General features: G+C 41.8%; 1 protein-coding gene across 6 annotated transcripts in view; it reads right to left on the reverse strand.

The window, feature by feature from the left end:
* Positions 1-3,134: 3,134 nt before the first annotated feature.
* The window catches only part of bmal2 (basic helix-loop-helix ARNT like 2), a 30,605-nt gene continuing 11,239 nt past the window's right edge, over positions 3,135-22,500 (reverse strand). For 4 of the 6 annotated variants that reach the window (XM_061677526.1, XM_061677525.1, XM_061677529.1 and 1 more), the window contains 15 exons: positions 22,386-22,439; positions 19,761-19,802; positions 19,516-19,673; positions 15,911-15,990; positions 15,640-15,732; positions 14,904-15,021; positions 14,676-14,825; positions 12,945-13,188; positions 12,585-12,691; positions 12,342-12,492; positions 12,198-12,265; positions 11,988-12,102; positions 11,784-11,880; positions 10,356-10,455; positions 3,135-9,260 (listed from right to left, as the gene is read on the reverse strand). In XM_061677526.1, coding sequence (XP_061533510.1) covers positions 9,103-9,260; positions 10,356-10,455; positions 11,784-11,880; positions 11,988-12,102; positions 12,198-12,265; positions 12,342-12,492; positions 12,585-12,691; positions 12,945-13,188; positions 14,676-14,825; positions 14,904-15,021; positions 15,640-15,732; positions 15,911-15,990; positions 19,516-19,673; positions 19,761-19,802; positions 22,386-22,439 — 1,735 coding nt within the window. In that variant the 3' untranslated portion in view covers positions 3,135-9,102. The remainder of the gene's footprint in view (positions 9,261-10,355; positions 10,456-11,783; positions 11,881-11,987; positions 12,103-12,197; positions 12,266-12,341; positions 12,493-12,584; positions 12,692-12,944; positions 13,189-14,675; positions 14,826-14,903; positions 15,022-15,639; positions 15,733-15,910; positions 15,991-19,515; positions 19,674-19,760; positions 19,803-22,385; positions 22,440-22,500) is intronic. The other 2 variants (XM_061677527.1, XM_061677531.1) reach the window with 2 other exon arrangements.

The raw sequence follows: 22,500 nt of genomic DNA on the forward strand, positions 1-22,500 counted from the left end.
ACTTCTACACAACAAACAAATCCCATCTTAGAACACTGCCTTAATACAGTCTGTCTGAAAATGACTAAACGCTAATCACCTTTGTGGGTGGAGTCAGCCTTTATATGCAGATAGCAGGAAATTGAAATTAAACAATGATTTCAATACAGATGTTAAAGTCTCTCTACATTGTACTCCTTCAACCTGATGATGCCGCATACATACAGTAAGGTTAGACCTCTACCGGTCAGTTTTTAACCACTTTTTTTTTTTAAACTCATCCTTTTTCTACCGCTTGTCCGAGGTCGGGTCGCGGGGGCAGTAGCTTTAGCAGGGACGCCCAGACTTCCCTCCCCCCAGCCACTTCATCCAGCTCTTCCTGGGGGATCCCGAGGCGTTTCCAGGCCAGCCGAAGGACGTAGTCTCTCCAGCGTGTCCTGGGTCGTCCCCGGGGTCTCCTCCCGGTAGGACATGCCCGGAACACCTCACCAGGGAGGCGTCCGGGAGGCATCCGAATCAGATGCCCGAGCCACCTCATCTGGCTCCTCTCGATGTGAAGGAGCAGTGGCTCTACTCTGAGATCCTCCCGGATAACCGAGCTTCTCACCCTATCTCTAAGGGAGAAACTTATTTCGGCCGCTTGTATCCTGGATCTTGTTCTTTCGGTCACAACCCACAGCTCGTGACCATAGGTGAGGGTAGGAACGTAGATGGACCCGTAAATTGAGAGCTTCGCCTTTTGGCTTAGGTCCTTCTGTACCACAACGGATCGATACAAAGTCTGCATCACTGCAGACGCTGCACCGATCCGCCTGTCAATCTCCTGTTCCATTCTTCCCTCACTCATGAACAAGATCCCAAGATACTTTAACTCCTCCACTTGGGACAGGATTTCATCCCCGACCTGGAGAGTGCACGCCACCTCTTTTCCGACTGAGGACCGTGGTCTCAGATTTGGAGGTGCTGATTCTCATCCCAGCCGCTTCACACTCGGCTGAGAACTGCTCCAGTGAGAGTTGAAGGTCACAGCTTGATGAAACCAACAGAACCACATCATCAGCAAAAAGCAGAGATGCAATACTGAGGCCTCCAAACCGGCTGCGCCTAGAAATTCTGTCCATAAAAGTTATTACCAGAATTGGTGACAAAGAGCAGCCTTGGCGGAGTCCAAGCCTCACCGGAAACGAGTCCGACTTACTGCCGGATATGCGGGCCAAACTCTGACTCCGGTCGTACAGGGACCGAACAGCCCGTATCAGGGGGTTCGGTACCCCATACACCCGAAGAACCCCCCGCAGGACCCCCCGAAGGACATGGTCGAACGCCTTCTCCAAGTCCACAAAACACATGTAGACTGGTTGGGCGAACTCCCATGCACCCTCAAGGATCCTGCCAAGGTGTAGACCTGGTCCACTGTTCCACGGCCAGGACAAAAACCACACTGCTCCTCCTGAGATTCAACTTCCCGATGGACCCTCCTCTCTAGCACCCCTGAATAGACCTTACCAGGGAGGCTGAGGAGTGTGTTCCCCCTGTAGTTGGAACACACCCTCCGGTCCCCCTTCTTAAAAAGGGGGACCACCACCCCAGTCTGCCAATCCAGAGGCACTGTCCCCGATGTCCACGCGATGTTGCAGAGACGTGTCAACCAGGACTGCCTTACAACATCCAGAGCCTTGAGGAACTCCGGGAGAATCTCATCCACCCCGGGGCCTTGCCACTGAAGAGCTTTTTAACCACCTCAATGACCTCAACCCCAGAGATAGGAGAGCCCGCCTCAGAGAAGCCAGACTCTGCTCCCTCTTGGAAAGGCGTGTCGGTGGAATTGAGGAGGTCTTCGAAGTATTCTCCCCACCGGCTCACAACGTCCCGAGTTGAGGTCAGCAGCGTACCATTCCCACTATACACAGTGTTGATGGTGCACTGCTTCCCCCTCCTGAGACGCCGGATGGTGGACCAGAATTTCCTCGAAGCCGTCCGGAAGTCTCTCTCTATGGCCTCACCGAACTCCTCCCATACCAGAGTTTTTGCTTCAGCGACCACCAGAGCTGCATTTCGCTTGGCCAGCCGGTACCCTTCAGCTGCCTCAGGAGTCCCACATGCCAAAAAGGCCCGATAGGACTCCTTCTTCAGCTCGACGGCATCCCTAACAGTTGGTGTCCACCAACGGGTTCGGGGATTGCGAACACGACAGGCACCAACCACCTTACGGCCACAGCTCCGGTCGGCCGCCTCAGCAATGGAGGCGCGGAACATGGTCCACTCGCACTCTATGTCCCCCGCCTCTCCCGGAACATGAGCAAAGTTCCGTCGGAGGTGGGAGTTGAAACTCCTTCTAACAGGGGATTCCGCCAGACGTTCCCAGCAGACCCTCACAATACGTTTGGGCCTGCCACGTCGGACCGGCATCTTCCCCCACAATCGGAGCCAACTCACCACCAGATGGTGATCAGTTAACAGCTCCGCCTCACTCTTTACCAGAGTGTCCAAGACATGCAGCCGCAAGTCCGATGACACGACCACAAAGTCGATTATCGAACTGCGACCTAGGGTGGGTGTCCACACGTGCACTTGGCACCAGGACACCCTTATGCTTGAACATGGTGTTCGTTATGGACAATCCGTGATGAGCACAGAAGTCCAATAACAGAACACCGCTAAGGTTCTGACCGGGGGGTGGCCGTTCCTCCCAATCACGCCCTTCCAGGTCTCACTGTCATTGCCCACGTGAGCATTGAAGTCCCCCAGCAGAATGATGGAGTCCCCAGCGGGAGCACTCTCCAGCACCCCCTCCAAGGACTCCAAAAAGGGTGGGTACTCTGAACTGCTGTTTGGTGCATAGGCACAAACAACAGTCAGGACCCGTCCCCCCACCCGAAGGCGGAGGGAGGCTACCCTCTCGTCCACCAGGGTGAACCCCAACGTACAGGCGCAGCCGGGGAGCAATAAGTATACCCACACCTGCTCGGCGCCTCTCACCGTGGGCAACTCCAGAGTGGAAGAGAGTCCAACCCCTCTCGAGAGGACTGGTACCAGAGCCCAAGCTGTGCGTGGAGGTGAGTCCGACTACATCTAGTCGGAACTTCTCAACCTCACAAACCAGCTCGGGCTCCTTCCCTGCCAGAGAGGTAACATTCCACGTCCCTAGTGCCAGCTTCTGTAGCCGGAGATCGGATCGCCAAGGTCCCCGCCTTCGGCCACCGCCCAGCTTGCAGTGCACCCGACCCCTATGGCCCCTCCCACAGGTGGTGAGCCCATGGGAAGGGGGACCCACGTTACCCTTTCGGGCTGTGCCCGGCCGGGCCCCATGGGTGCAGGCCTGGCCACCAGGCGCTCGCCTTCGAGCCCCACCTCCGGGCCTGGCTCCAGAGGGGGGCCCCGGTGACCCGCCTCCGGGCAAGGGAAACCTGAATCCATTTATTGTACTCGTCATAGGGTTTCTTTTAACCTTCAGGAATAATTCTTCCTAATGAAAACAAGCATGTACCATTTTTGTACTATTTCAACTTTTCCTCTTTTGTCTCATCACAATCCTAAGTGTACATTTAGTTCACGTGACAGATCAACACAAAGTGGTGCAAGGAAAATGCTTGAAATCTACAATACTGTATGTATGTGGCGTGCAAAAGTACCCCCGGGGTCATACAGTATGTTTCATCGTGATTATGGTGCATTCAGGGTAAAGTGCAATGTTTGTTTTTATGCCCCACAGAGCATATAACATTTAGGCCAATTTCAATATTGGTCTCAAAAAGTTGTGTCACTATCACTCTTCCATAAAGGCCAGATTTCCAGAGCGCAGAACTAATAGTTGGCCGTTGGAAAGATGAATTAATACCTTTTCAAGTCCCAATTTTAACATGTTTACTTAAAATAATAATTCAAAAGGTCAAAAGGGTAGAATACTTGTCAGCACTTTGATTTTTTGATTTGATTTTGTGTCTGGATCTACGGTTTCTGATAACTGAAAAAAAATGGACATTGGTCATGTTGGGAGTTTAGTCAATTAACATTTATTAATAGTACGGCCTGGGAAGAGATACCACACTTGTTAATTGTAGCAGCAATATGCCATAGACAAATACAGTAATGGCTTCCTCTCGAGCCAAATATGAAAGAGTAAACTCAAGAGTGGCATGATGTGGCTGAAAACAGTATCATGTTTAATAAAAGTCAAATTCAAGCTCAAAAGGTTCTGTACTGGGGCAGTTGTATAATTGCACACAAGCACCTGTCAATCAGAAAATCATATAAAAGTGTGATGCCACTGGAAAGAGAACAGGTATAAAATCAAAACATGACACCTAGCAAACAAAATCTATGATTTCACTTAAACAGGAGGTAAAATATAAACCCTTCCTTTAAAGTTTACCATTCACAAAAGAATCTGACAACAATGGGAAAATGGAGAGCTACAACAGTGTAAAGATTGAACTCAAAGAACGGACATACAATGTGGATGCTCTAATAGACTATCTTGTGTCTGCTCTCCAAATATGTTCAGGTAGTTAATGCATAAGCCACCATTACAGTATCTGATTTATTTAAATGAAGACTGGCACAGCATGCCACGTGATGTCAAGTCAAATCCAAAGATGCAATTGAACATCATACAAGAAGCCCTCCTTTCAGTCAGCTGAGGTGTCACCAGTGGAGGGATGGGGGAGGGGTGGGCGGGGCGGTGAAATACAAACCGCTTTATTGCGGGCCAAAGTGGAAATGTCCAAAGGCACATTGGACAAAAGCAGGAGTGTCCACAAGTTAATATGCTCTCTATCTGTTGGCTCCTCGTATTTAAAGCATATGACAAGAGACACATTATTCCTAATGAATCATAAATAGCTGTTATTATAAAATGTTTCACAATCCCAAAAGAACACCAGTAGAAACAATGGCAGCATGGATACATGGAATTACAACATATAACTCAGCTGGTACTCAGTCTTTAGCCATCTTGGTTTTAGGGACTCAATGGTATACGAACAATGTGTGTATTTTAACATCTCATCATTCACAATGCATTGAAACATAATAGTTCTTCATCTGCACACATACACAAAATGCCTGTTAGGGTAACAGATGAGCTTGCGATGCATTCATTTCGTATTGATGAACGGTACTTTCTACAAATCGAAATGCAACAGAAGACAAAGACAAAAGTCTTGAGACATCTCTAGCAAAGAGATGGGGTTAGACGTGAGTTCCACTTTAATCTAAAATATTAATCTTATCAAGACTTTCACTCCCACAATTTTATGCTTTATGGTAAACGTTTGGTGGAAACCCCACTGTTCAAGCACGACTGTGCCCAAGTGCTTGCAACAATGACCATAAGGGCATGCTTGGGTGAGCTTTGTGTGGAAGTATACGAGTCCTGGCCTGTGAAATCTGTGAAACACCACCAGTGATAAAGCAACATCATGAGCAAGCAGGACCTTTGTCATCATCAACATGTCTTAACATGAGTGATTTCTAATTTCACCAATTCCCAAAGAAACCTCCAAAATAATGTAGAAAGATTTCCTATAATAGTTGAAAGTTAGCGGGGCTGACTCACTTCCTGTATTTGTAATGGCCAGGTGTCCACATACTTTTGTCAAAATTGTGTTAGTTTTTTGTGTGTTGTAATTTGAGACAACTTCAACTCATCGAAGGCCATCTGGTTGAACAGCTCAACACCGAGACAGAAGTCCAACATACAGCGGCTAAAATAAGTATCTCACGTCACCATTTTTCTCACTAAATATATTTCCAAAGCTGCTATTGATGAATATTTCACCAGATGTTGGAAACAACCCAAGTAATCCATACATACAAAGAAACTAGAACAAATAAGATCAGGAATTAAGACGTGTGTAAAAATGTGAAATGACATAGGGAACAAGTATTGAACACACCAACTGTATTTATTTAATACTTTGTACAAAAAACGTTTGCAGTGACAGGTTCAAGATGCCTCCTGTACGGAGAAACTAGTTGCAGGCATTGCTCTGGTGTGATTTTGGCCCATTCCTCCACACAAGCAGTCTTCAAATCTTGAAGGTTCTGTGGGCTTCTTTTACGGACCTTGAGTTTCAGTTCTTCCCATAGATGTTTGATTGGATTTGAGTCAGGTGATTGGCTGGGCCATTCGAGCAGCTTTATTTTTTTTTCTTTGAAACCAATTGAGAGTTTCCTTGGCAGTATGTTTTGGATCAATATCCTGATGAAATGTCCACCCTCGTTTCATTTTCATCATCCTCGTAGATGGCAGCAGATTCTTGTCAAGAATGTCTCGGTACATTTGTCAATTCATCTTTCCTTCAATAATGTGAAGCTTACCAGTACCATTTGCTGTAAAGCAGCCCCACACCATCATGTTCCCACCTCCGAACTTCACTGTTGGTATGGTGTTTTTAGGGTGATGTGCAGTGCCATTTCTCCTCTAAACATGGTGTGCATTATGGCATCCAAACAGTTAAATATTGCACTCATCCGACCAGACTATATTCTCCCATTTTTTAACTGGCTTGTCCAAATGTTATTCAGCAAACTTTAAATGAGTTTTGACATGCATTTTATCAGCAATGGGTTCTTGTGTGATGACTTGAGCGTACATACAGCCCATGACGGCGGAGTGCATTACTCACTGTTTTCCTCGGACAATGGTACCTGCTAATTCCAGGTCTTTTTTAAGCTCTCCACAGTTGGTCCTTTGCTCTTGGACAACTCTTCTGATTATTCTTTGCACTCTTCAGTCAGAAATCTTGTGAGGCGCACCAGATCGAGGCAAATCCATGGTGGTATAATTGGCTTTCCACATACGTATTATGGCCCCAACCGTGCTCACTGGAACATTCAGAAGCTTTGATATGCGCCTGTAACCAATGCAATCATTATGTTTTGCAACAATTACCACAATCTCTCGTGTATAATGCGCACCCATGTATAATACGCACCCCCAAAATTAAACCCTTCTACCTATGTAAAATGCATTTTTACAATGCATGAGTTTGCTTCTACCCATATGATTAAAACATTAAGTATGATCTGTATTATGTTATTGTTTTTTCAAAGAATTATTCGGTAGTTAAGCACTTTATTTGAACACGTAATATTTTTTTTATTTATTTACTTGCTCTTATTTTGAAATTCATTGCCCTACTTTTATTTAGTAAATTAGAAAACACACAGTTGTGCTCAGGTGTTTGATTACCCCGGCAGAATTTGTAAGATGGGTACAATTCTTGAAAGGAAACATGAAGGACCAAGCGAAACACATTTAATTTTATTATAATGGGATTCAAATTAAACAGTCAAGCATTATAATTCAACAAAACATAACCATAAAGAAACTAATGATGGTTGTTATTCAGTCATCAGTCATATTAAAAAAAAAATATATATATATATATATATTTCACAAATTTTGCCAGCATATATTCAGTCATACCCTGTCATATTGGAATGAATGTGTAGGCTACTCCTTTTTTATAACCACTAGGTGGCGGTGGCATTTTGGAATGAACGTGTACAGCTTTTTCATAACCACTAGATGGCGGCATATATTTATAAAATGTGAATGTTTTTTCCATTTGCCCCTATACCTATGTATAATGCGCACTATTGACTTTTGACAATTTTTTGGGGGGAAAAAATGCGCAATATACATGAGAAATTATGGTAGTTTGCGTTGGTCTTGAGACAGCTCTTTGCTCTTACCCATGTGATGTGTCTTGACTAACACCTTGGCAATGAGACCTTTTTGTAGACCATCAGTTAGGACTGAAACAGCTGATGTTCATTTGCACTGACAAGTGGCTGGATTGCTGTTTGATTATTGATAGATTGTAGGTGTTGTCTTGGCTTTTCATGCCTTTTTGCACCTACCTTTCTTCATGTGTTCAATACCTTTTCCCTGTAGTCATTGCACATTATTACACAAATTAATTTCTGATCTTATTTGTTATACTTTCTTTGTATGTATGGGTTGCTTGGGTTGTTCCCAACATCTGGTGAAAATTTCATGTCAATAGCACCTTTGGAAATATATTTAGTGAGGAAAAATGGTGACGTGTCAAATACTTATTTCAGCCACTGTATATACCACACAAGTCACTCCTGTTTAGTGTTATGTGCAATGTCAACTGTGGACAAAACAAGATGAGGTAACTTTAACTGAAGGACTCATTCAAATGTCAGATCACAGTACAGCAACAGAACTTTACCTGTATGATAGAAGAAGTGACAATTACAAGGAAAAAGAGACGTAATTCAAACATTTATGGAATGCATGATGACTGCATGATATAATCCCTTAAATCTATTAATGGATGACTGCCACGGCAATAATATGAATAAAAATGTAAACTGCTTATGATAAAGCAGACCACAAGAACAGAACAGTTATATAATTCAAGTTTAAGTATGTAGTGAAATAATGTAAAATGTTAAATACTGCTACAGCTGCTAAGAACTGTCTGACTGTATTGCATGCTTACATTGGGCGGCTTTGTTCCCCGTCACTCCTGAGTATTCACCTCTTCAGTCTGACTCAAAAAATAAACTATATTATATCTTTAATGAGACAGATTTGAGGCGATTGCTAAGCCATTGTTTCTTAATGTCTATTGATTAAGCATTGCACTGCTGACAAACCCAGGGGGAGGGTGACAAAAACAGCTGCTCTGCGGCAAATGAAGGATGGACAAGGTTCACAAACACGCAAGGACAATTGCTCCATTTTTAGCAAAAGTTAATGTTTAAAGAAAAAAGTCAATTCAGTGCATTTTTTTTTTTTTTGCATCACTCCAATCCTGTGTTCAAGTGGAGGTGGAAAACATAAGCAGGATTCCCAAACCACTGTTTTTTTTGACAGTGTCCTTTGGACATCATGGATTTACCAACTGTATGAGGCCTCACTGATTAACCATGGGCTGACAGTAAAACAACATTTTCCATGGCAGGCAGTTTGCAGTAAGGCTTTGGAGGCATAGGTGCCTCCTCCAGAGAAAAGCCTTATAATAGGCAAAACAGTTGCCTGTTAAGAAGATGCGGTCAAACAGGTTTTAAGATTGACAAATAAATAAACTGGAAAACCTGAAAGTTTTTTTGTCACTGTCTCGCCTTTCAACCATGGGGATTCTATACGGACCATTGCATCTCTTCAAAGTCCTCGCCTTCACCCAAGTTTGAGTCCGTCTCCAGGAGTCTCATGATCACTGCCATAGCTGCTTCATCATTGCTAAGACTGCCAAGGCCCGGTCCAACAACGCTGTCCAGGTCGACCTGTGAATTGTCCCCTGTGGTGAGTTCAGAGAAAGCAAGGTTATTGCGGTGCAAGGAATTTGGATCGTAAAGACTGTTTTTCTTAGGGTACACGTTTACATGACAACAATGTAAAAACGCACAAATCTTGGATTTTTGAAAAGATTGCATCTTGACAACAACATTGAAAAAGAAACCACTGTGAACCCCCATTTACTGAGGGGAATATTGTCAAGGGAAAAATGTTAAAATAAAATATTCACTTGAATATACCTACTGTGAAGCATGGGGGTGGAAACATCATGCTTTGGGGCTGTTTTTCTGAAAAGGGACCAGGATGACTGATCCGTGTAAAGGAAAGAATGAATGGGACCATGTATTGTGAGATTTTGAGTGAAAACCTCCTTCCATCAGCAAGGGCATTGAAGATGAAACGTGGCTGGGTCTTTCAGCATGACAATGATCCCAAACACACCGCCTGGGCAACAAAGGAGTGGCTTCGTAAGAAGCATTTCAAGGTCCTGGAGTGGCCTAGCCAGTCTCCAGAACTCAACCCCATAGAAACTCTTTGGAGGGAGTTGAAAGTCTGTGTTGCCCAGCAACAGCCCCTAAACATCACTTCTCTAGAGAAGATCTGCATGGAGGAATGGGCCAAAATACCAGCAACAGTGTGAAATTACAGAAAACAGAAAACGTTTGATCTCTGTCATTGCCAACAAAGGTTACAGAACAAAGTATTAAGATGAACTTTTGTTATTGACTAAATACTTATTTTCCACCATAATTTGCTAATAAATTATTTTAAAAAAAAAGTGTGATTTTCTGGATTCTCCCCCCCCCCCCCTTATCTCTCATAGGTGAGTTATAGCTATGATGAAAATTACAGGGATCTCTCATCTTTTTAAATGAGAGAACTTGCACAATTGGTGGCTGACTAAATACTCTTTTGCCCCACTGTATACACACATGAAAAGGAACTTAACTGCCTCATGCAACTGGTGCCTCATCCAACTGTTTTTTAAGGTTTGCATTTTCAGGCTCCAAAACAATTGTGTAAAAGAATTAATTTTCAGTTAAAAAGGGTGCTGTTTAAATGGCCGCAAAAGGGGGAGCAGGATCATAAAATTTACCCATGAGTGTCTCCACTCCAGGAAATGGAGTTTCCTGGGGGTCATCCTCTGAGCTGGACTTCTCTGGCATCGCCATCTCTGTAGCGTCCCCATTTGGCACCTAGACAGCCAAAGACGATGGTAGGGAGGGAAAAAAAAGTCTATTTGGAGACTAAATCTAACTTCACAAATTAGATGCAAACATCCTAAATAAAATAACTAATTTACTACAACAGCGGCACGCAAAATTGAGGGATTCAGGGGCCACTTAAAAGAAAGTTTATTCAACATACTAAAACCAATCAATCAGTGTGGGAAAACATTTTCTCAGCAATTATTTATACATACAGCCAACAAAAATAAAAGTAAGATCACCTGCACAATCCAATACAGTGTAAGACAAATATCGGAATAAAATCTTCTGCCTTTAACAAAAGGTTCTTATGCTCCGTTTTGATTGAAGAGGGTTATTAATTTATTATTATGGTCATATTTTGCAATTATGTTGAACTGCATTATACTGATAGCTGTTTTCAATATTTTGACTCTTAGGTAGCACAATGAAGCAGCTAAAATTTAGGAACAGTTCTCAGTAAGATGCAGTACAGTTTGCAGACAAGCACAACCTAATGTGGGCTGTAGAAAGTATTTTTTTTTAGAATATGCGACGTGCTGTTCAAAACAAAGCTGTGGTCTGGATATGGCCCACTATTTCTATTTATCCAACCATCCATCACAGAACAGGAGTTGTGAAATGCTCGGCCATATCCCGGGATACTGTGCATAGCAATATATAATGAGCTGCAGTTACCAACCAATCGCACTCACATTCACACCCACGGGCAATTTAGAGTCTTCAATTAACCTACCGTACATGTTTTTGGGATGTGGGAGGAAACAGGAGTGCCCGGAGAAAACCCACCCAGGCACAGGGAGAACATGCAAACTCCACACAGGCAGGGCCGGGATTTGAACCCCGGTCCCCAGAACTGTGAGGCTGATGTGCTAACCATTCTTCCACCGCGCCGGCAGCTGCAGTTACTTTTATTTTAATTTCTTTTAAAATACCAAGTCATAATGCCGCAGTTGTTTTGATTGAAGTCATTCAAAAGCAATGCAGGAGTTAACCTTTTTTTTTTTTTTTAATACAGGAAATTACTGTACTTATTATATATGAAACAACATTCAATCAAGTAATCCATCCATCCATTTTCTGAGCCGCTTCTCCTCACTAGGGTCGCGGGCGTGCTGGAGCCTATCCCAGCTATTAAAAACCAGTAGCATGTCTTTAAATAAACTATATTTTTATTTTGTCTGTTGAAACACTGCTTCTTTTGATTAATTAAAAAGAAATCATGTAACTGATGAAACCAGTGTTTATCAGCTTATTAAAGGCGCTTGGAGGTATTTTCAAACTGAATTTGGATGAAGTGTACAAAATTCACTTACATTGTTCTTGACTTGGTTGTTAGTTGTTTGAAGTGGAGATTTGTCCAGTGGCAGACTAAACGGACTCACATTACCGCTGGAGGGTGACGAGTTCATTCTAAAGCAGCACAGAAAACGTCAACTTAAACTTATATCAGATATTTATGACAATGTTAGAGAGAAGAAAAAAAAGAGAGGTCAACATCTGCTATTATGATTCCCCACCTGTTAAAGTCAAGCAGCTCATTGGCAATCTGGGTTCCAATAATTCCAGCATATATCCTCGTCTCGGGTTTGGTAGAGATGCCTGGTAGAATGGGAAGAGATTTTTTTCCATCCTCTAAAATAAATGTGCAATAACAAAAGATGCACCTTTACCATACTTGTAAGCCTCAATTATTTCTCTTGCCTATATAATAACAAACTTTAACTGACCTCCTAAAGCGTTTGAAGACTGTTCAGTCTTGTTCCCTGACTGACCTGATCGACTGTGATCATCATGCCTGTAGTGAGAGAAAGGAAGAGCTCGGATGAAGTGGCCACTACATTTATGCAATAACTTGTGTAGCATCTACTTACGATATGACTGTATTTGTTGACACAATATATTCAACTTCTTTGGTCCACGGGTTTACAAAACTAAACCACTGACTTTGCAGTGTGACAAAGGAGCCATATTTAGTTTTGAACTTGTAGCTGTTTGTTTCTATTTTCTCTTTACTTCGCAGCACTGAAGAAGGGAAACAGTCAGGATTAGAGGAAAAACAATTGTGTCGCAATGGTTCACTCCCATCTAGGAACTGCCTAAGAAAGTCAACTTACCTTTTCGATGACTGTCAGCTAAATGCGGTAAGTCATCTTGGTGGAAGTACTCATAGCATGAAGTCCCAAGCAATTCTTGGGGAAGGTAACCAAGAATGGTTGTTGCTCTGTGAAGTATCAGCCATTGTTAAAATCCCTTTAAACCACTTGTGATTAATAACAGTGTAAATTAAAGTGTAAAAGCAACGAAATATGACAACTATCCAAAAGGAATACAGTAAACATTTGGCACTAAAGAAATCCGAACTGGTTAATTTGTGAACATGGATACTCATTCTACGTTTGAATTAAAAACAAATACTTTAAGAATGTTTTCTATTGACATTTTTTAAAGATTGCAGCACTCGAATTCCAGTTTACCTTTGATCAACAAAAGTGAACTTGCCATCCATGGTATAGCGTGTGATGAACTCTGTGGCTTTGACCCGGAAATCTCCATTAACTTGAGGCAACGAGTGGGAGTGAATGCGGCCCACAGCGACCAGACAGCTGAAATGAGAGCCATCGTGCTTATCTGCGTCGCCCTCACCCTCTGCTTCCAGCTGACTGGAGTGCCAACTGCGCATGTAGCCAGTACAGTGGACAGTACAGTACTTCTGAGACTCTGTAAGCACACACACAGATTAGATTGAAATAGTAAGTCTTCTTTGACATGTTTACACATACATACATGGACAAAATCGTTGGTAATCCCGTTAATGAAAGAAAAACCCACAGTGGGCACAGAAATAACTTGAATGTCATATATATAAGTCATAAATAAAAAGTGAATGAAACTTAACCACTTAAAATCTGACATTGCTTTTGAAATGTGGCTCAACAGAATTTACAAAATAAATAAATAAACTCATTAAACAGGCCTGGATAAAAATGATGGTACCCTTAATGTTTTGGTGCACAACCTTTTGAAGCAATCACGGCAATCAAACGATTTTCGAAACTGTCAATGAGACTTCCGCACCTCTCAGCAGGTATTTTGGCCCCTTCTTCATGAGGAAACTGCTCCAGTTGTCGCAGGTTTGAAGAGTACTTTCTCCATATGGCATACTTCAGCTCCTTCCACAGATATTCAATGGGATTTAGATCAGGGCTCATAGAAGGCCACTTCAGAATAATTCAATGTTTCCTTTCTTGGGTGTTTTTAGCTGTGTGTTTTGGGTCATTATCCTGATGCAAGACCCATGACCTGCGACTGAGACCAAGCTTTCTGACACTGGGCAGCACGTTTCTCTCTAGAATACCTTGACAGTCTTGAGATTTCATTGTGCCCTGCACAGATTCAAGAAACAATGTGCCAAATTTAGCAAAGCAGCCCCAGAATGTAACAGAGCCTCCCCTCCATGTTTGACAGTGTTCTTTTCTTGTTATGATTCATTTTTGTGTCTGTGAACATAGAGCTGATGTGCCTTGCCAAAAAGTTACAGTTTTGTCTTCTCTGTCTTCTTCTGGAAATTCTCCCAGAAGCTCTGTGGCTTTTGAGCATGCAGTTTAGCAAATTCCAGTCTCGCTTTATGATTTTTTTTCATATCCAATTAAGTCCACTTTGGCACAAACAATGACGGATGGTGCTTTACCTTTCACGTGCTTGTCTATATAGCGCTTTTCTAGACACTCAAAGACACTTTATAATTGCACACATTCATTCACTCCACAGTCACTCCTGCTGGTGGTAAGCTACATGTGTAGTGTGTAGTGACAGAAGCGTGGCTGCCATTCTGCGCCTATGGCCACTCCGACCACCACCAAAGATCCAAACACATTCATTCATGGGCAGTGTGGGTTAAGTGTCTTGCCCAGGGACACAACAAACCGGCAACCTCCGGTTGCAGGGCGTATGCTTACACTCTGCGCCACGCACCCTTTAAATAGGCCGATTGAGTGATTACAAGTTTGAAGACACCTGTGATGCTAATTAGAAGACACACCTTGTTTGAACATGACCCAATAGTCAAATTATTTTCAATCTTTTCGAGGGGTACCATCATTTTAAGGCTTAAACCTGCAACTCATGAAAAATTAAGATGCTTTTCTTGCCATGGATACAATCTTGTCTCTGAATGTTTGACATGGATCAAATAATTATTTCACTACCTTTCTTTTTGGAAGTACTTGCTTGCAATTCCTTCTCCTCCACTTTGACAGAGGTTTTGTTGCACTTCATGCGACAGAAGAAGGAGCGCCGTGCACCTGAACACAGTCGTGCTGCGCCGACTGGGAGGTCAGCCTGGACCTGCAAGCCAGCTGAAGATACGACAATATCACATACTGTATGCTCTCATACACACACTCGCGCATTGAGAAACAAAAATAATTACTTACTTTTTGCATCTATTAGCCGTTCCCGTGGGTATAATTCAGAGGCTGACAGTTGCTCCTTCACTTTGCTTATGTCTTTAGGGTGGACATAATCAAAGAAGCTCTGACCAATCATTTCTACCTACAGGAAGAAGACATAACTTATCAACCTGACTTATACATGCTGCCCAAGAAGTTATACCGGTAATCCATACATTTATGAAATTCTAAGTTGTAACATACAGTATATTGATAGTACATATTACACTCCAGCGCACACTAGTAAATATATTGAGTAACGAGGAGAAATAGAAATAAAGCGAGAATGGTTTCATTTTATTTTTACTATAGTAGCTTTTTTTCCATACACAGACCACGCACTACATTATGACAACTTCCACAATATGATATCAAATACAACAGTTTGATAAATATTTTGCCTGAACAAAATATAGATTTTTGATTGACACCATCAGTTATTAATTTGATGTTTGTTATTGTCATTACAGTTTGCAGTGATGTAGAATAGTACTGCATCATCAAAACTGATTATACAATACAGAATATTTGACACACGGCTTGTACTGGATATCTTTGTATGGTTGTGGTCATATACAGTAAGTGATCATTATGTTGTTGCTGATTGGTGTGTACTCTGTTTTTCGGTAAGGCCCATTTAATGTGTCAGGAGAGTCACATGCTGCAGGTACAGTAAAAATAAAAAAATAAAACAAAACCAAACCAAAAAAAAAACTGTTACCAGACTATAATTTAATATCTTCGTGATGGACTCAGAGACAAAAACAATTTTCCCACGATCACAGCCGACTACAAACAGGAACCCATCTGCAGCCTGCACAACAAAAAAGAGAGACTCTGAAGGATATGGTGCGGCAGTGTGATAACATTGTCAAGACACTATAACGATGTCAAGGAGACTTTACAGCATATATGAAAAGCACTGAAGCCTCTGAATTAGATCAGAACATGGTAGGTTATTGCAAATAAAGAGACACAGCAGGTATATTTACCTTTAAGATAAGTTGTTTGAGCTCCTCATCAGCCAGGAATGATGGTTTGTAGTTGGCGTCAGAAAGAGAGCTTGCAGAACCTGAAACGTGGGAGAATTCAAAACTATTACATCTGTTCATTAAACTAAAATTTAGCTAATTCAACATTTTCATAAATTTTCTTTTAGAAAGGTTCTTTAAATTAAAGAAAAAAAAACAAAAACGTTTACATTTATTTTGTACTGTAATGACGTCAATAATTTTGCCCGGGCACTCCGGTTTCCTCCCACATCCCAAAAAACATGCATGGTAGGTTAATTGATGACTCGAAATTGCCCGTAGGTGTGAATGTGAGTACGAATGGTTCTTTGTTTGTATGTGCCCTGCAATTGCGATCCCATTTCAGCCTCTCTGCCCTGCAACTGAGTGACGTTACGCTATGCACGGCCACGGTGGCCAGCTGGACGTCCATACTCCATTACTAACATTATGAAGCACAATTCACAATTCAGCCAAAAAATTCTAAGTTAATGATTATTTGCTAAAAACAATAAAGTTGATCAGTTTGAACATGAAATATCTTTGTAGTGCATTCAAATAAATATAGGTTGAACATGATTTGCAAATCATTGTATTCTGTCTTTATTTATGTTTAACACAACGTCCCAACTTCATTGGAATTGGGGTTCTAGATTAAACCATGTCAGACTCATTTTGACATGTTATGCATAAAACAGAAGAAAAAATTATACCTTACCCTCTGATAGAAGGCGACCTTTAAGAACCAATTTATAATTAAGAATAGTTCGATAATAAGGCCCATTATACCTACCACCTAATATCACAGCAATTAGTGTGGAACATACTGTATCTACCTGTCTGACACAGACTCCCCTTATATCACAAGAATTTGCCGTTTATGGTAATTGTTTGTGTGTTTACAGATTTTGCACATTGTGATAAATACTGTACAGTATTGAAAGCAAATATTGACTAAAATGCAGTAAAAAATAAATATTTATATAAAATAATGAACATTTAAGCAGTCTGGGGGGATTTTTTATTCTCTTGGGCTCCGACTGGTGGTTGATGGTAACTTCACACAATCTCAGGAAGAAAAATTTGGTCTACCGCCTGATTTACTTAAGATTTGCAATTTAGCACCCATTATTTGGGGTCTTTTAAGATTTCTGTCCTATAAGCGTCCTATATCTTCGAAGGATTCTGGTCATGAGTCTTAGCGCCAGAGGAATATCCTGACTATTCAGGAGAAGATAAAATGCATGGATATGCTTTGGAATTAGGAATGGCCGAATTATTCAGACGACGTATTGGGAACGCTTTTATTTTATTCCATCTCAGCATAACGTGCTATGGAACTCCATACCTTAGGTATTACTGCCATCTCTCTGTATTCACAGCACACAGCACTTATCAGTACGGTAGAGTATTTTCTATACATTTTATACTTGCTATTTTTTGTGTGTTCAAATATGTTTACAATATGTTGTTTTTAAACTGTGTGGGAGGGCTAAAACTATTTTAAAATATTAATTTATATGCAATCTGTATCGCAAAGTTTCACCTTTTGCGAGTGGATCTGAATGGAATAGAGCATATCGACCGCGGTAAGCAGGCGTCACTGTAAATCCTATTAATAGATTTCACACTTCAAGTGGTACCATGGTTGAAAAAAGCCAGATAGGACAATACATGAAGAGAGGCCTCCAATGATTGTTACATCCAAAATATCCAGAATACAATTAATCTTTATTTTAGAGTCTGAATATCCTTCTATTTATAGAAGGGGTCAACCTATCAACTGGAGTTGTACAACCCCAATTCCAATGAAGTTGGGACATTGTGTCAAACATAAATAAAAACAGAATTCAATGATTTGCAAATCATGTTCGACCTACATTTAATTGAATACACTACAAAAACAAGATATTTAATGTTCAAACTGATAAACTTGATTGTTTTTAGCAAATAATCATTAACTTGGAATTTTATGGCTGCAACACGTTCCGCTCAGTTGTCATATTTTATCAATGGGAGACAGGTCTGGACTGCAGGCAGGCCAGTCTAGTACCCGCACTCTTTTACTACGAAGCCACGCTGTTGTAACACGTGCAGAATGTGGTTTGACATTGGCTTGCTGAAATAAGTAGGGGCGTCCATAAAAAAGACGTTGCTTGGATGGCAGCATATTTTTCTCAAAAACCTGTAAGTACCTTTCAGCATTAATGGTGCCTTCGCAGATGTGTAAGTAACCCATGCCATTGGCACTAACACAGCCCCATACCATCACAGATGCTGGCTTTTGAACTTTGCGTCCATAACAGTGGGGATGGTTCTTTTCCTTTGGCCCGGAGGACACGACGTCCACAATTTCCAAAAACAATTTGAAATGTGGGCGGCACGGTGGGCGACTGGTTACAGCGTCTGCCTCACAGTTCTGAGGACTGGGCTTCAATCTCCAGCCCCGCCTGTGTGGAGTTTGCATGTTCTCCCCGTGCCTGCGTGGGTTTTCTCCGGGCACTCCGGTTTCCTCCAACATCCCAAAAACATGCGTGCTAGGTTGATTGAAGACTCTAAATTACCCGTAGGTGTGAATGTTTTTTGTTTATATGTGCCCTGCGATTGGCTGGCAACCAGTTCGGGGTGTACCCCGCCTCCTGCCTGAAGATAGCTGGGATAGGCTCCAGCACTCCCGCGACCCTAGTGAGGATAAGCGGCTCGGAAAATTGATGGATGGAAAATTTGAAATGTGGACTCGTCAGACCACAGAACACTTTTCCACTTTGCATCAGTCCATCTGAGATGAGCTCGGCCCAGAGAAGGCGGCGGCGTTTCTGGGTGTTGTTGATAAATGGCTTTTGCTTTGCATAGTAGAGTTTAAAGTTGCACTTACGGATGTAGCGCTGAACTGTATTTGCTGACATTGGTTTTCTGAAGTGTTCCTGAGCCCATGTGGTGATATCCTTTACACATTAATGTTGGTTTTTGATGCAGTGCCGCCTGAGGTATTGAAGGTCACGGGCATTCAATGTTGGTTTTCGGCCTTGCCGCTTACATGCAGTGATTTCTCCAGATTCTCTGAAACTTTTGATGATATTATGGACTGTAGATGATGAACTCCCTGAATTCCTTGCGATTGTACGTTGAGGAACATTGTCCTTAAACTGTTCGACTATTTTCTCACGCACCTTTTCACAAAGAGGTGAACCTCACCCCATCTTTGCTTGTGAATGACTGAGCAATTCTGGGCAGCTCCTTTTATACCCAATCATGGCACCCACCTGTTCCCAATTAGCCTGTTCACCTGTGGGATGTTCCAAACAAGTGTTTGATGTGCATTCCTCAACTTTCTCAGTCTTTTTTGCCACCTGTCCCAGCTTTTTTGGAAAATGTTACAGCCATAAAATTCTTAAGTTCATGATTATTTGCTAAAAACAATGATATTTATCAGTTTGAACATTAAATATCTTGTCTTTGTAGTGTATTCAATTAAATATAGGTTGAACAGGATTTGCAAATCATTGTATTCTATTTTTTATTTATGTTTAACACAACATCCCAACTTCATTGGAATTGGGGTTGTAGTTCCATGTAATATTTGGTACCTCTGAGGGATTTGAGGTGCTGCACGGCCATTCTGAGCACAGTGAGTTTGTCTAGCTTTCGAGACATTGGGTTACATGTTGGAATCATGTCTGACAGCTTTTCAATGAGCGTGTTCATTTTGTCCCGCCTTCTCTTTTCAATTTGGCTGTGTGGCTCTCTGCAAAGACAAAAAAGTTATGTTTTATTCCTCCCTCCTTAAGTGCATCAGCACATTCAATGAAAAATGAAAAAAGGTCTTTAGTACCTAAAGCATTTCATTTTGGCATGTTGGTCCTCTCCATCTGAGCTGTAGACAAGAAAAACATTAATTTCATATATTGCAGACATTAAATTGTGGAAAAACACCTGCAAAAATAAAGATACATAGTATGGCTGGGGATCAGGATGCCAGCCAAGAGGTCTGCAGCACCATTAATAGTTCCCCATGATCTGGGAAGTACAGGATGTTTACAAGACATTTGATGAGACTCAGGGTTATATCCCAAGAAAGCATGTTTGGTGCAAAAACAACACCAAACCCACCATCTATTATGGTAGTGGCAATATTTTGTTCAGCTGGGCTCAAGAAGGAGGGTTTTAGAAACGTTTCCAAATAATCCACTTTTTATTTCCATTTTACAAGCCTTTCACAAAAGTTATGTATTCCATAATATGTTCCTTTAATGTTCACACTTGGTTATAATGGGCATTCGTATTCCACACACATATATACATACTGTATAAACAGTACATACATATTGTCCACAGCAGTTTTCTGACACTAGGCACCAACCACATTTCTCTCCAGAATGCCTTGATAGTCTTGAGATTTCATTGTACCCTGCACAGATTCAAGACACCCTGTACCAGATGCAGCAAAGCAGCCCCAGAACATAACTATGGACATGGTACGTTTCATTTTTGCATCTGTGAACATAGAGTTGAGGCCTTGCCAAACGTTCCAGTTTTGTCTCATCTGTCCAAGGGAAATTCTTACAGAAGCTTTGTGGATAGTATTATCCTATGTATTATGGCAAATTCCAGTCTCACGTTTCTTTGATTTGCTTTCAAATGGTTGTGTCCTCATTGGTCATCTCCCATGAAGTCCACTTTAGCTCAAACAATGACTAATGGTGCGATCTGACACTGCTGTACCTTGACTTTAGAGGTTGTTCTGGGCTATTTGGTGATAAGTGGTATTAGCCATCCCTTCAATTTGTCATCTATTTTCCTCTTGTGGTCACATCCAGTCCCATGGGCCTTCTGAATTATATGTGCAACTATAGTCACAGAAACATCAAGCTGTTTGGACATGGTCTTATAGCCTTTACCTTTCACATGCTTGTCTCTAATTGTATTTCTAATCTCCTTCGCTTTTTATGGTCCATGTTTAGGGGTGGTACACGCCATGTGACAAAATTGCACAGCGACTAATTGTCTAAGACTCCAAATTTAATAAAATGTAGCAACCTCTAGATTATGAGACTGATAAAAAGGTTTCTCGTCACTTTCCCTAAATTTTATTCATATAAAAAGTGATGTGGTGCCCTCTACGAGACATAATTAGTTTGATCTTAATGGTAAAAAAAAACCGTAAACCGGACTAAACAGGAAGTGAACGCAGGCGTTTACCTTCCTTCGTATCTTTTCCCAAATTAATACATTTTTTATCCAAACCAATACACGCTACACACAAACAGTTAAGTATTGTTGTAAAACACATTAATAGGTTTACTTTATTATGTACATTTACATTATTTGAATGGTTTGCTGGGAACCCGGAAATGTGTGTGTGTCTCTACATTAACAAAAGGTACTGTGACACCGAAATGGTTAAAGTACGTATATGTATGCTATACTGGATATTGAACTGTTGACAGTTTCTCTCTGCCCATTTTATCTGCCTTGTGGGTTTCAACACCTCTATTACACCACAGTGTATATTCACCCACGAGGATTGGGGAGAGGGGAGACTTTTTTTCAACTTTATGTAACACAATTTACAAGAAATACAATAACGCTAGGGGCTGAAGAAAAAACATCTGCAGTGGCGAAGGGGTGAGGGGGACAGTCGGACTTGGCACAGCCTACGCCATATTGAAGTGACAGACCAGTTTGTTGTAATGTTGAATTCCTGCAGTAAGGGGCGCCAAAAAAACAAAAACTAGATTATAGCTTTAACTTTCTCTTTGTTCCAGTTGTGTGCGCGTCTACAGAGCAAACGCCATTCTGCCAGCAGCTTGCTACATTGTGAGTGGCGTGGTGAGCATGACCACAACAATGAAAATTTATTGAGTCCAGAAAAAACTCCCATGTCAATTGTATTTACGAACGAACAACACGCCCTACTCTGCTTCTGATTGGCTAGCACCAAGACAAGATTCGTACTTTTGATTCAGTGTGGAAGCTCTTCAGTGACACACGCTGCACGTGCGCACGCACGCGCACACACACACACACACACACACACACACACACACACACACACACAGGGCGTTTCTTAAACCATGCGCCTACGGACACAGAAAGAATATGCTTCATGCGTACCTTCTAATTTTTGTGCGTCTCAGACGTGGGACGCACAAAAATCAAACAAGATCCCTGTTACATACATACATTAAATCATCCATCCATCCATTTTCTGAGCCGCTTCTCCTCACTAGGGTCGCGGGCGTGCTGGAGCCTATCCCAACTGTCATCGGGCAGGAGGCGGGGTACACCCTGAACTGGTTGCCAGCCAATCGCAGTACATTACATCAGTTTCAAGTTATTTCAGTGACCATTGTGGGTTTTTCTTTTATTAACAGAGGGGCATCAACAATTGTGTCTGTGTATATACATAAATTTATGCGCACACACACAAACACACACACGCACATGCAACACCTACTCGTTTTGGTCTTCTTCCATATCTGCATTGGTGATGGGGGCCAATCTTGTCTCCCTGAGAATAAAAAGACGAAATAACAATAATAAGCCCCATTTGTACCAATTTGATTCAAGAC

This window comes from Phycodurus eques, chromosome 5 (assembly GCF_024500275.1).
Source record: "Phycodurus eques isolate BA_2022a chromosome 5, UOR_Pequ_1.1, whole genome shotgun sequence".
NCBI classification, from domain to species: Eukaryota; Metazoa; Chordata; class Actinopteri; order Syngnathiformes; family Syngnathidae; genus Phycodurus; species Phycodurus eques.